At 42.6% G+C, this 14839-nt stretch overlaps 1 protein-coding gene across 1 annotated transcript in view; it reads right to left on the bottom strand.

Moving 5' to 3' along the window:
- Nucleotides 1-14839, bottom strand: part of LOC144769034 (glycine N-phenylacetyltransferase-like) — a 244865-nt gene that overhangs the window by 103817 nt on the left and 126209 nt on the right. The window contains exons 3-4 of the mRNA XM_078653030.1: nt 13332-13376; nt 12506-12613 (exon numbers count right to left, since the gene is read on the bottom strand). Of these exons, the coding sequence (XP_078509156.1) occupies nt 12506-12613; nt 13332-13376 (153 nt within the window). The remainder of the gene's footprint in view (nt 1-12505; nt 12614-13331; nt 13377-14839) is intronic.

Here is a 14839-nt window from a genome sequence, read left to right as displayed (position 1 = left end):
TTTCTTCCTTCATAGTCAAAAGGATATCGGCTAATGTGGAAGAGGTTACATCGGATGTAATAGTTATTTCCGCGGTTGTTACTGCAAATTCATCAATGGTGATACCATTATCTGCCGCTTCTCCTGACATTCCTTGTTTTTTTCGCACATCCACACAGGATCGGACTGTGGCGCAGCCTTCTGCAATACTGGTTGCCAAAACTGAGTATTTATTCGACAAGCTCACTTCTGGGTGCACCGTCATCAGAGCTTCTACTGCTTCCTGCTCACTGGGTATTTCATTAATTGCTCCATCTACTAGATTTATATTGTTGCCAGAGCTACCAATGTCGGTAATGATGAGACCCCCCGCTCCGCTTTTGAGTGATTAGGATTTATTGAGGCAGTACGAGTGGCCATTGCCTTGTAGTAGGTTTTAAGTGAGGGCGTAACTTTTATCTTGGTTGGAGTACCCTTCTTAGGCTTCCCCCTCCTTCTACCAACAACAACGTCGCTCTTTTTTTGATCTAACCTCACCACCCTCGTCAAGATTGAAATCCTTAAATTTACCCCGTCTGTTGCTGGTTCTAACTTCAGAGATGGGGGGAGAGATACGTGGGGGATAGCCTGATCTCTCCTGCAGAGGGTCTAAGACAAACCTCGCTCGGAGGGCGTACCTGTTGATTTTAAGATTCTGCACCTGAACCTGAGCCTCCTTTCTTAATGACCCTTCTGTGTTTTCCGTACCCTCCTGCCCAACAAGACCGGCTAGATTACCGATGTTGAGCCCACCGTCAACATCCATCAATCTGCCTGTACCACCAGGGTCTCTTTTCCCCTTTTCTTTAAGCACAGTTGATACTCTGCACGCAGAGCACTCCTGCAGTCACCCTTCAGGATATACCTTTTAATGATGCGCTGACTTCCTACCTTCACAGCGGCACCAGCCCCGGTTTCACCTCCAACACCGAGACTCACAGCTCTCTCCTCCGCTCTCTCCGCCTCCACCACTGAAATGGCGCCCAGTGGGGTGCCCACACCACCTCCCTCACCACTGCTGCTGTCTCCGCTGCTTGTGACCCAGAACAGGAACAGGGCCGAGTCGCGTCTCCTACGCGCTCGGACTGCCTCCGCCCAACGGGCACACCGACCGTGTCTGCTTCTACTGCCTTCTTCGCTGCTCCCTTCAGTCCTCTCACCGATCGGGGCGTTTTCCAGCCGCATGACAGGTAGGGGGAGAAAGTGGGGGGTTTGTATATATTTCTTAGTGCTTTTCTGTCATGTAGGTTAGCCATAGCAGGAACCATATAAAAATGCTTTAATTAATGCATCTGTCGGGGGAGCTGAGCCGTGGCCGTTCAGCTAGCGGCTGCCATGTTCCCCGCCTCAAGTAGATTTTTTACTTCTGAGGCAAATCAGGCAGCAATTCAAGCCTCATGTGAAGTGCTAACTAAGCGACTAGATGAAGTCACACTAAGAACGGAAGTTATGGAAAAAGAAATCCTGAAGATGAGGGACTCGATCCGATCTACTGAAGTGGAAGTAGCTAAATTGTCTGTACAGAATAGAGAGTTGAAAGAGGACATTGAACGCCTAGAAAACCACTCTCGGCCGAATAACTTAAAATTGCTTAATGTCCCTGAAGCTCTAGAAGGGGCTGATCTAAAGGGGTATGTGATCTCGTTGCTGAAAGGAACAGTTTTGAAAGGAGTTGACGACGTGGACTTAGTCCGCGAAATCCAAAGGGTACATCGTGACACTTTCCGAAGGAACCCTGCTAGGAACAAGCTAGCTATAATGCTGCATCCCTGCACTTGGGGGCTGTTCACTGCCTCTGGGTGCTCTGGCAGGGTGTCAAACCATTGGAGCAGGCAAAGACAGCTAGGGCCTCTAGGGGGGAATGTGAGGGAACGCCTTCAGTGGATGGACTCACGGGACGGGAACCCAAAGAGTCAGTTGACCGGACCCTGCTGACTGACTTTTTTTAACATTTCTGGGATGCGCCTATTGGAAGTCATACTTCCCACAGCCTGCGTAGTACTGCTACCTGATGTAGTGTCAATGGGGGTAGTGTCAAGGAGGCCCTCACATTCGATTAACAGATTATCTATTCTGTCCAGCACACCACCCCATGCTTCTTGGGTCGTAGCTGGGCTTTTCCTTTTCCCCATTTTCGCCTTCTTCTTGTACCCATCTCTCAATACCTCCCTCGCAGGCTTTCATTTTGCTCATTTAAACCCAGCAACAATGATTAGGTAAGGGAGAGGGATAACGGTTAATGGTCCAAGCTTGCGAAAATAATAAATAGCCCCTCAGTTTGTAAATGATGGATTCAGGTCCTCAGCTTCAAAACTTCACTGCACACATAAAAATGAAAGGGACAGTACCAGTTAATGTTCACCAGGAAATATTTATGTATGTCCGGATGACCAAACGTCAGAGGGATTGCCCAGCCTCCTCCGGGCTCTGACCGGCGCGGCCTGGGCATGTCCACACATGTCCTGTGCTGCATGAGGCCTGCCGCGGATTTAAGTGCCTCCTGGCATGCTCTTTTTTCCGTCATCGGCCCCAAGGTATGCTAGGCGCTGTAGCCCTGTAGTCCTAGAGAAGTGCTGTGGCAACAAGCAGCAACAAGTCTGCAAAATGGGCGTTCTGAGGATCTAGGAGCTTCCTGGTGCGCTCTTGCCTCCGTTGTCAGCCCCTAGGGGGCACTGTAGTCCTGTGGCCCTAGCCCAGAGAAGTGGGGCTGTAACCATCGGCAACATGGCTCACGAAACAGGCACAATGAAAATACAAGTTGTGTAGCATTTGCATATGAAACAACATTCAGTCCCCTGATCTCAATAAGGGTTGCCAAAGTAAAGGTTAAAAAGCAGAAGACTGAGAGCAGAAACCTGTGGCACCCCACAAACTAAAGGCTTAGGCAAAGATGAGAAAGGGCAAAGTAAGACCCGTTGAGTCTCATCTTCTAAAAAGGATTGAATTGATGACAGCACAGCGACCTGAAAGCAAAAATCACATAATCTATTGCACAAGACAGAATTTGTTACCATTTTGAATGCTGCCGATGGGTCCAGCATCACCACCATGGTGGATGCGCCATCATCCAAAGCCTCTCTGATCATCTCAGAAACTTCCATAAGAGGGACACTAATTTGTGTATCATCCACATAGTATACCATGAAATAACCAAATGATTTGATAAGTTTCGCTAATTAACAAATTAAAGAAAGTTTGACTGAGAGAAACTCCCTGTAGGACACCACAAGGAAGAGTGAAGGAATTTGAGATATGGGGATCCAAGTTAACCTGTTGTTTTCTGTTGTAGAGAAAAGAGGCAAGAAGTGCAAGGGCTGAATCACTCATATCCAGCTCCTGTAAATGACCAATGATGTTTGACGGTGCTTTGTATTGAAATCTGTAGAATCTGCTTTTTAGTTGTCAGATCTCTTATTCCTCTTTTCTACGATCTCTGACAGTAGCCTATAACTATTGTCAATCACAATAATTGTAATTATTTTGTGTTTTACTGCTATGTTTAAAATGCATAATGTATCACCTTTTTTTTCTTGTGTTGAATCTAAGGATAGCTCCACCTTATTGTTTGAAGTGTTTTCCCACCTCCAATGGTTGATTTGTAGGCCACAACAGCCTCCAAAGTTCGGGCCTAGTTGTGGCCCATCTGGTGCTTTTCTAACTTCAGCTTATAAAGCTGTTTCAATAAGCCTGTCTTACCGACTTCCTAGTTGCCAAGGGAAGCAAGCCAGAAATCTTGGCAAGCATTTTAAGCATGGCAAAACACCTTCTGGCCAGACAAGCAATTTGGTTGTCAAAAGAAAGGTTTTAATTAAACCATATTCCTAGGTCTTTCATCTAGGGCTTGGACTTGGGAAGGGGCCTAGCGTCCCTGGCTAGCATGCTGTGGACCACACAGACAGTTATTTTCCAACTATGAGCATCTCTGTTTTGTTGGCATTTATTTTTAGTCAACTAGAGTTCATCCACTGAGCCAGTTCCACCATGCAGGACTTGAATCTTATTGCAGAATCTCCTTCCGCCTGAGCAATAGTGATAATTCAATTGTGTGTCATCGGCATATGACACCATGGTTACATTGTGTTTGCTGATGACTTCTGCCAGGGGGCACAGATAGAGCTTAAATAGCATGGGGTTTAACGCAGATTCTTGGGTCGCTCCCTGAGCCAGAGAAAGCACTTCTGAAGTATAAGGAGTCTGGACTGCCTGGAAGGTGCGATCGTGAAGGAAAGACGGCAGCCACTTTAGTGCTGGGATGCACACACCTCAATTGCAGCAACAGACCGTGAGAGACAGTTTAGACTTTTGCTCTTAGATCCAGCATGATCAAAGCAGCAGTGTGACCTTTGTCTGCAATGGATCTAAGAGACTCAGAGGCCAGCAGCAATGCTGACTCAGTGTTGCATTGGGCCCGGAAACTGGAATGGGACTGATTCAGCAAGCTATTAGATTCTATAAAATGAGCCAGATGAGCATTGACAGGTCTCTCGGCTACCTTAGCAAAGAAAGCGAGTAGTGAGATTGGTCTGAAGTTTTCCAGTAAGGCACGGTTAGGAGAGGGTTTCTTAAAAAGAGGCTTGATAATGGCATTCTTCCAGCTTTTTGGAATAGAACCAGAGGAAAACGAGATGCCAAGAAGGTTGACCAGCCCTGGCAGAATGGATTCCATAGATAGTCTCAATATTTTTTTGGGGGGGGGCAGGGTCCTTGGGGATCCTAATTTAACCCTGGTGATCAACGCCTGCGATTCTTTTGGAGAGGGAGAGATGAAACTGGAAAAGCCCTCTACAGAGGCTGAGCCTTCCAACCGAGCCTCCTGACAACCTAAATCCCTCACTGATTCGTAAAATGACTGAAAGATTCTGGACACCTGTTAGACCTGGCATCTTTTGGTGTGTTTTCCCTGCCTTTTTGCTTATGACCTCCTGGTTTTTGTGGTTCTCAGGATAATGTTTTGCTGATTTTGTGTTTTGGCACACTTTAATACTGCTGATCAGTAAGTATTAAAGTGCGAGTGCTCCTACTGTAAATAGTTTTTATGGATTGGCGTGTCATTGATTGGCTTATTTGATGTATTCCTAAGTCCCTAGTACACTGTACTGTGTGTGACCAGGGCATGTAAACCATATACTGCTAGTGGGCCCACAGCACTGATTGTGTCACCCACACGAGCAGCCTTTCAAAGGGTTCTCAGACCTGCCACTGTAGAGTCTGTATGCAGTTTTGTACTTTCATGTTGACCTGGCAAGTGCACCTACCTGCAAGGCCCTAACCTTCCTTTTCTCACATATATGACACCACTAAGTTAGGTCAAAGGTGCCCCTGTGGGCAGGGTGCAGTGTGAGGGTAAGGTAGGATATGTACTGGTGTTTGTTACATGTCCTGATTGTGAAACACAGTGGGGCAGATTTATGAAGGCCTTGCGCCGCCGGTGCGTCACTTTTTCCCTTGTTAAAAGTGATGCACCGGCGGCGCAAGGCCTTCATAAATCTGCCCCTGTGTATTTTGTGTTAACAGGTTATTCCTCTCATAGGTTACCATGGGAGCTGCTTTAAAACACTTTTACAAATCTAGCTTACCAGGGTAAGCTGATAGAAAAGTGAAGTTTGGTATGCCTGAACTCAGAATCTACAAATGCATCTTTTTGTAAAGATGATTGTTAAATTGTGTGTTTGGAAATACCACTTTTAGGAGGTGTATATTTCCTTGCTTAAGCATCCATGTGTCTTTGTCTCTTTGTGTATTAGCTGTCTGGGTTTTAGACTGACAGGGGCTGGATTGTGCATTCACACTATACTGGGACACAAAGGGGGCTGAGGTATGTCCTGACTTTCCCAGGTGACTCATAGCCAGGCTAAATAGACCAGACTTCATTTAAAGTAGTGGGAGGAGTTGTCACTTGCCCCTGAATGGACTGCGGCTGCCTTCTACAAAGCTGTCTTCACCTCCTGGAGTGAACCTATTTTATGTATGCCAGTGGAACTTTTTTGTGCCAAATTCAAAGGGAAATGTGATATATATATATATATATATATATATATATATATATATACAGGTGTGCTGTTACCATCGCAATTGGGGGAGGTGCAGACTCGCAACTCCGGGTCTTAAGAGAGGCGGAATCCACAGCTGAGTGACATTATCCTGTGGAAGCTTCAGGCGCTGAAGACGGCACTACAACAGCCAGAAATGCATCCGCCTTATACCTGCAATAAAGCTTCCAAACGTTTCCCCTGGGTCTCTGCTCTCTTTTCCAGGAAGGAGAATATACCGCACATTTCAAGCGTCAGCCTGAGACGCCACCGCAGAGTACCCCGCCTCACCTTGGGTTAGGACATCACAGGCATTGCTGTTCTCAGCTTCTCGTCGAACCAAAGATATTTGGATGGTCCGTCACCCGCCCCTGGATGCAGAAAGAATAACGGCAGTTGCGGGGTTATTCCAGCCTCGCTCTGGGCTTCAGGCACTGCCCTCGTCGCCCCTGTCTAATGGATTTCCGCATTTGGTGGCTGAGGCGTCATAGGGGAGCTGAGGAGGCTTCATTGTGGACATACAAGCTGCCTAACAAAACACCACATTTTCGTTTTGTTTCATGGACTCACTCTGCTTTCATCCGCACTCAAGCACAAGGGAACCCACGGTTTTTTCCACCCCCATCACACCAATCTCATCAGCCCACCAACAAGGGACTCTGGGACATGTAGTCTTTCCCACCACGCGGGATGCTGCACAGGTGTGCTGTTACCATCGCAATTGGGGGAGGTGCAGACTCGCAACTCCGGGTCTTAAGAGAGGCGGAATCCACAGCTGAGTGACATTATCCTGTGGAAGCTTCAGGCGCTGAAGACGGCACTACAACAGCCAGAAATGCATCCGCCTTATACCTGCAATAAAGCTTCCAAACGTTTCCCCTGGGTCTCTGCTCTCTTTTCCAGGAAGGAGAATATACCGCATATATATATATATATATATATATATATATATATATATATATATATATATATAATATTGAGACCCTGACCACAGACCTTTAGAACTCTTATGGGATCAAGGAACCTGCTAAGAAGGAGAGCTAGAGAAGCAGTGCGGAGAAACTACCACTTTGTTGTGTGCTTTCTTGTGTTGGCCAACAGTGGCTGCTTCTGTCTTGGGCAGAGGAAGAACTGGAATGAACATTTGTCATGTTCTTCTGCTGAGTATCTACAAGGGGGTTGATGACATCCAAAGTTGCTTTCAGGGCTATGAGGCATCTATCCTCGTGAATGGAGTCCCTGAAAAGATTTGGGGAGCAGGTTTGCGGCATCATTTCTCAAAAGAGGGTGGAACACAGTGTTGGCTTTGGGTAAGGGGTACAACCTCACCTACACTGACACAAAGGAGACCCTTCTCACTTAGTATGGTCTTGCTCCTGAAAAGTACCTGGACCAGTTTAGAACCAGTAGGATAACTAACTCCAAGACATGGATAGAATGTGTAGATGAAGGGCAGCAATGTGAAAGATTTTCAGGGGCTGTAAAATGTGATTGTGTCTGAGCACTTGTCTATTCTCTGTTTTGCAGAGCTGTGCTAGCACTTCACAGGTAGTGAGCTGACTGACCCAAGAACGCTTGCTATGGAGGAGGACTGCTGGAGGAGTACCAGGGCCCACAATAATGTGTATGGCGGAGTGTCTACTAAAGGTTGGGAGGGTCCCCAGCAGAAGAGTGGGGGGGCAAAGTTAAAGCAAAGGAATTCTCTAAAGGGCCCTAAACTAGTACCCAGGGTAAGGAACCCCATCCCCCAGGAGATAAGAGACAATGGGTCTCTTCAGGGACCCCATAAGTGCTGTGCATGTGACCAGGAGGGTCACCTGAAGGGAGATCACAAATGCCCGAGGCGGCACATCCACCACTGAATTGCAGTCCAAGGTGATGGCCAGTGTAGTGCCTGGGGAGGAGGGGTACCGAAAGGAGAGTGGGGATCCTGCAGAAATGATTCTTGTTTCACTAGGGGACAGTGAGATGGTCGCAGGAATTCAGGTGCCTACAAACACTAAAAAGTATAACACCTAAGTGACGATCAATGGGTAAAAGGTAGAGGCTCTCAGAGATACTATAGCCAGTGTGTCCAGTATCACCTGGTCTCTGAGAAACAAGTAGTCTCTGATGTATTACAACAAGTGATGGCTGTAGACAATTTAGTATGTCAATGTGAGGTTGTGTTGGTTCATTTGAGTGGGTAGAGGTCTCATGTACCTTGAGGGTGATTGTGAGCCCTACCATGGCTGTAGATTGTCTGCTAGATAATGACCTGGAACAGTCTTTCTGGAAATATGTGGTGCTCAGGCTTCACTTGAGTTGCCAGAGTGGCATGCATGACCACTCGCTCCATAGCAGCCGGCAAAGGGTGATCGGAAGGGTCTGGAGCCTGTGCCTGAAACAGTGGCCCAGGCACCTGCCAAGAGAAAGGGTAAGGGGTGCCGGAAACCCACCCATCAAGTTCCCACAGTCCAGGAGGAGACTGACCTATAGGGGAACACATGGCTGAACTGGAGGACTTATCTGAGCTGACCAATTAGCAGCAAGAGGGGGATCCGCCAGGGAAGAGTTCTGCAGGGAGCGGAAAGAATGCCCTGTCTCTTCTTAACGTTCATCCTTTGCCCCCTTTACATTCCTCTTTTTCTTTTTCCCCTCTTTACCTCTCTTTTCCTTTCTTATTTATTTTCTTTCCTATATACAGTTTCTGTAATATATTGTAACTTCAATATATGTTGGGTTGTCCTCATGAATTGCTCTACTTTACATTTTTTGCAAACATTAGAGTAATCTCGTAGAATATTAAAGGTTCCATTATTCCGGTCAAGGTACAGAGAGTATTATCCTGTTTAGGCAAATGTAATCCTGATTTAGTTCTCCTCTAAGAAACTCTCTGTAGCCCTAAAACGTAAACAAAGTTGGGTGGGTTCTGTATTTGTCTCCCCGTCACCAAATAAGTGGAATAGGGTTATTGTTTCATGTATGAAATCTCTTAATATCACTCTGCTTTCACAAGAAAAAGACAATATGGGTTGATGGCTTATATATAATATTCTCATAGATAATATTCCTCTAATTGTTTTAAAACTTTATGCTCCCATACAACTTGACCATACTTTTTGGACCTCAATAGCAAGAAAGAATACCAAATGTAATGATTCATATTTCATTCCGAGAGGCGATTATGGCCAAATTATAGACCCATTCCTAGAAAGACAATCTTCAGTTCTATTCACATCTCATAAGATTCACAAAACTTTTGATTCCACTATTTCAAAAGGTGCTTTAATTGATTCTTGGAGATTATCTAATCCTACAACTGAGATTACACATTCTATTCATCTTAACTTGGTACACACAGAGCACTAAATCACATATTTGTCTCCAAATCTCTACCACAGCTTATCATACAGTCCCACATAAGTCCCATCATACTCTCCGATCATGCTATGATCCCTACTGATTTGGATTTGGTTCTTCCCCATTCTTCTTTGTGGATATAGAGATTTATTAATTCTTTATTACAAGATGCACATGTCTCCACTTCATTTATATACTCTGCTTCTAAATTTTTCTCATTCAATGATACCCCCACTACCCCAGCTTCTTTATTATGGGATACTTTTAAAACAGTTGCTTGTCATTTTATTTCAGGTTATTTATATAGGGAAAAGCAGGGTTGCATCAAGGAACATACTTCGCTACTCTCCTCAATCAAATCCTTGGAACATCAATCCTTTTCTTCTAAATCAGCTTCCGATCTTCAGCGGTTGCTAAAAGCAAAATGATACTTTAGCACTATATCTACTAATGAGGTTAAATCTATGATACTTGGAAATAATGCGTGTTAATAGGGGAGGAAATAAAGTAGGAAAGTTACTGGCTAAATATTTGAAATCAAGAAAAGAAAGACGTACAATTGACTTGTTACTAATTCCACAGGGATACCAGATCACAAATCATCAGGACATCCTAAAAGAATTTTCTAAATTCTAAGAATCTTTATACACACCTGAAACCCTAGCTCATCCTTTTGACATCGAGGAGTATTTATGCCATACTCCTACCCTAGTCCCTCAAATGTATACCTTGAATCCTTAGAAGTAAACCTTACACCTAATTAAATCTCTTGGGAATTGAACACATAAAAATTAGGGAAAACACCAAGGTCTGATGCCTTTCCTCAAGTATTGTATTATCATGTTTCTAATATTATCCGTCCTTATTGAAATCGCGTATTCAATCATTTTATAGAATCTTACTCAACCTCTGGGATGTTTCAAAAAACCATAATAAGTCACATTCACAAAGATGGGAAAGTCCCCACCGATTGTAAAATTTTAGACCCATTTCCCTGTTAAATGTGGATTATAAGATATATGCTAAACTGTGGGCACTCCATATGAACTCACTTTTTCCACATTTTATCGGGAAAGAACAGTCAGGATTCATCAAGGGCAGATTAGCATTGGATAACACCAGATTATTTCTTAATATCCTTTGAATTATTTTCTTGACTCTCTCCTTGCAACCATAAGAATTGATGCAAAGAAAGAATTTGACAGAATATATTTGGGATTTTATGCTCCATTTAGAGTTATCTTCCCACTTTTAAATCAATCTCCACGTGTGTCAGTATCAGTTAACGGTACGGTTCCCTCTTCTTTTCCTCTTCGGAGGGGCGTAAGGCAGGGTTGTACGCTTTCCTCTTTGATAGTTTTCTCCTATATTTGCCTTAATCCATCTATTTCTGGTTTTCTTATGGTGTCATCTAAAGCTCACAGCTTACACAAATGATGTTCTCTTATTTATTTCTCCCCATAAACTTCTTTACCTATTTTTTTGTCAAGAAATAGGCCTCTTTTTGACTATTTCAGGTTATAAAATAAAGAAGAATAAAATGGAAATTCTCCCACTTAACAAACATATATTAAGTCAACTCTTTAAGATGTCAATAGGCTACTTCAGCAGAGATCAAATACTTGGGCATTTACTTTACAAATTTGACCTCAGAATCCATTAAGATTAATTTCAATGAACTCTTTGATGAAATTGAGACTGTTCTCACTCTTGAATCCTCTTATTTCTATCTTGTTTGGGACACTGATATTCTAATGAAATGATGATATCTCCTTTCTTGCTCTATCTCTTTTCCATGTTGCCAGTCCATATCCGAAAATGATGTACATTTTTATTAAGAATTCCATGCTTACTTAATTTCTATGGAATAATTTGTAATCAAGAATATCTTTAGCTCTCTTATAAATCCAAAAATTAACCTATCATTATCATAGGGTTTTTGGTTTATGCCAAGCTGCCTTTTGGGTTTCAGACTCAAACTTACCCTTTTCCGCACTGTAGCTAGATTTGGACAAAAACTTTTGTTCTCCCCTTGTCTCTAAAGAAAATGTTATTGTTCTCCTCAAAAACTTCGGGGCATATTATCAAGGACAGGCGATACATTATCGCCGCTTTTATCGGCAGGAAACTGCCGCTAAAGCGGCGATAATGGCATAGAATATACTTTAGCCCTGCACAATACTCCACATTTTCACTAGATGCCTCATATAAATGCTGATCTTGTGATCTTCCAATGAGTGACCTTATGAACATGCTGTTTTGTTGTCCTTATCTACTCTTTTTATGGCATAAGGTTTGGTCCCAAATCAATAAGATTTTTAACTTGCAACCCTCTTTCAACATTATTTATCTCTTTTTAGTACTTCACCTAATCACTTTATCCCATCCCTTCCTAAAGGTAAATTACTAAATAAGTTATTAGCAATCTCTTTTCAACAAATTACTTTTAATTTGGAAATCATCTAAGTTATCATACAAGGTTTGGTGGGATTGCATGTGTTCACATCATGAATTAGATAATATGTATACTAGTCAAATCTCATCTTCTCATAATATCCAATTTATATGGTTACCTTTAATCACATTTTTAAATCAGATTGGTAATTATGTTTCAACTACGTATGGTACACTGTGAAAACATCCAACCTCTGTTTCTCACTATGTTATTGCATTTTACCAAATTCCAGATTGCACTGTTAATTTTCTATATAGTATAATTGTTGATGAGGACTTCATTATTTTACTCTTTATTTGTATACATGATATTTTTCTCTTTTTAATGTTCCCTCTCTCTCCTCCCTCTCCCCCCCCTTTATAAAACATGAAGACTTTAATTTGGAAGTTCTTGTACAGTATACTTATTGATCTTTTACTTACTTTTTTATAACAATAATGTTTTTTCTCTTGACTGTACATTGTTGTATTAAATAAAGTCTTTTAAACACTGGTAAATGTTGATGCCACTATATTGTGTATCCTGGCTCTGGCGCAGCCCATACAAGCCAAACATGAGAGGCTCTTCAGCTTTGTGAGTGCTTGAAATATTAAATCATTGTTTAAAACACAAATAAGCAAAGTATGGATTAGTGCACTGCAAGCTGTAGCCTTTTACTCACCTCTGGCCGTGGCTTGGAAATCACAGTTTTAAAGTCAGGCCAGGAATCCACTAGGACCTCCATATTTAAAGGATTTCCACGGTTTATGTGGAAAACTGAACCATAGACCTGGAATAAAGAGGAAGGAGGCAAATAACACAAATCACACCTGGAGTTTATCTAATAGACATTGGGGGAACAGGAAAACAAAAAAGCATTGTAAAAGTGCAAATGCACATCATATTCCTACATGGGCATCATTTGAAATGGGGGTAGAGATCCCCCTGAAGGTGGTTGCAGTGAATAGCTGTACTTGTATTAAAAGGGAGAGATCTAGGGTTCCATGGGACTCCTTTTCCTCCTTTTTAAGGGCCCCCCTCAGGGAGTCAGACTGTGACTGTGCACCATCTCATACAGGCAATAGTCCTACTGACAGCTCTTTGACATCTGTGCCCACATTTCTTAATATGGCATGGGCACAGAGGCAAACTGTTGTTTCATTTACGGGGGCTGCCATACAACTAGGAAGACCTCACCTGAGACCATGCCAGTATAGTCTGTATTACAGAAGTGGTCATGCAAGACTTTGCGGCCCCTTCTGTGATACCAAACTGACCCTGGGATGCTGAAAGTGGGAACATATGCCTACTTTACCCCATGGTATACAATAGTATTGATGCATGAGTTTTTTATACACAGCACGTGTATTTACATTATTTACATACAGTCACTCCAGATAGAAAGATAAGAGAGAGAAGTTGCTCAAAAAGAGTGCCTGTGTAGGAATTTTGTTAGTGAATGAAAAGAGGAAGTCATAGATATAACATATTTAAAAAACATAGTTCACCTTATGTAAAGTGGCCTTGGTGGGGGACTTAACTATGTAGATATGCTGTGAAAAAACGAAAAGGAGCGTGATTAGTGACTTGTTTCACAATTCCAGTGAAATAACAGAATTGAGAATTATATTGTAGGTAAAAAAAAAAATCACCAAAATCTAATTTGTCAACCAATTAATCATGGCGTGGATAAGACCCTCTTAATGAAAAAAATCTCCTCAGGCTCTGTGTGAAGTTAATAACAGAGGGGCCAATTCACAGAACTAATCTGAGATAAAATCCTAAACTTACTCCTTGTTTGTATTCACAGAAGGCATTTTGTTGTACTAAAGTTAGGACTCTTAACTTCACTACTACTAAACCAAGACAAAATCCTAACTTTATGACTTTCAGTATTCACAAACAGCATTTAGTAGTAGTAAAGTTAGTAGTCCTAACTTTACTATTACTTAAATGCCTTCTGTGAATACCAGAAGTAGTAAGTTTAGGATTTTATCGCAGTTTAGTAATAGTAAAGCTAGGAGTCCTAACTTTACTACTACTAAATGGCTTCTGTGAATACCAAAAGTAGTACATTTAGGATTATATCTCAGATTAGTTCTGTGAATCAGCCCCAGAGTATTAGTACCATGAAATGGAAACAGAAAGAAGTTTATTTGACCAAGCCGGGTTGCTTACTACCTGTCTGGCTTCAAGGAGTGCCCGGATTCATGTGAACGTGGCTCACTGAGCAGCGCGTCCTCGGTTTGAGAGAAAACAAAAGGAACGTCAACTTGCAATTTGACTAAAACATAAAGGGTACATTCTTTTAATATGAATGCGAGTAACAACACACACAAATATTATATGCGTAGACGATCTTATCCTGGCTCCCTATTCAGTGCTTCACCCTGTGGCACACGGCAAAGTTATTTGTAATTGATTTTCATTACCTGACACATGTTTTAAACAGTCCGGTGTAATGCAATGTTACACTTACTAGATGGAAATGTATCTTTGCAAGCCCACTGCAACAAATCATGAGTATTGACGCAATAAAATCATTCTGCATACCTTTCTTTCGGGAGTCAAAGGGTGATTAGCTTTCTCTCTGCCCATGGCCTCTTTGTTTTCAGAGCTATGTTCAGATGATTACTAGACTTCCTAGCCCCCCCTTCTCGTTACCTCATTAGGCTAGATAGAGCTAACAGACTTCATGATGGGATCACTTGCATATACCGCAGCAATCTGCTAGTGAAACAGTCACAAACAGTTCCCCTATGCTTCTCTGACATTGCAAGTAATAAAAAACTTCATGAGATCTATCATCGACTGGGAGACAACCTACCATTCATTTAGAAAATCATTGAAGCTATCTCAACTAATGCATAGCTCTACCTTGGAGACTTTAACCTAGACTGCAATTATCCAAATTACACCTTTAAAACCTTTCTTGCTGATCTTGACCTGTTCCAATTCTACAAAATCCCTAAACACAACAAGGGTGCGATCTTAGACCTCATGATTGCAAAGGTGG

This window comes from Lissotriton helveticus, chromosome 1_1 (assembly GCF_964261635.1).
Source record: "Lissotriton helveticus chromosome 1_1, aLisHel1.1, whole genome shotgun sequence".
Classification (NCBI taxonomy): Eukaryota; Metazoa; Chordata; class Amphibia; order Caudata; family Salamandridae; genus Lissotriton; species Lissotriton helveticus.
The sequence above is the reverse complement of the archived record's forward strand: the minus strand, read 5'-3'. Positions and strand labels throughout refer to the sequence as shown.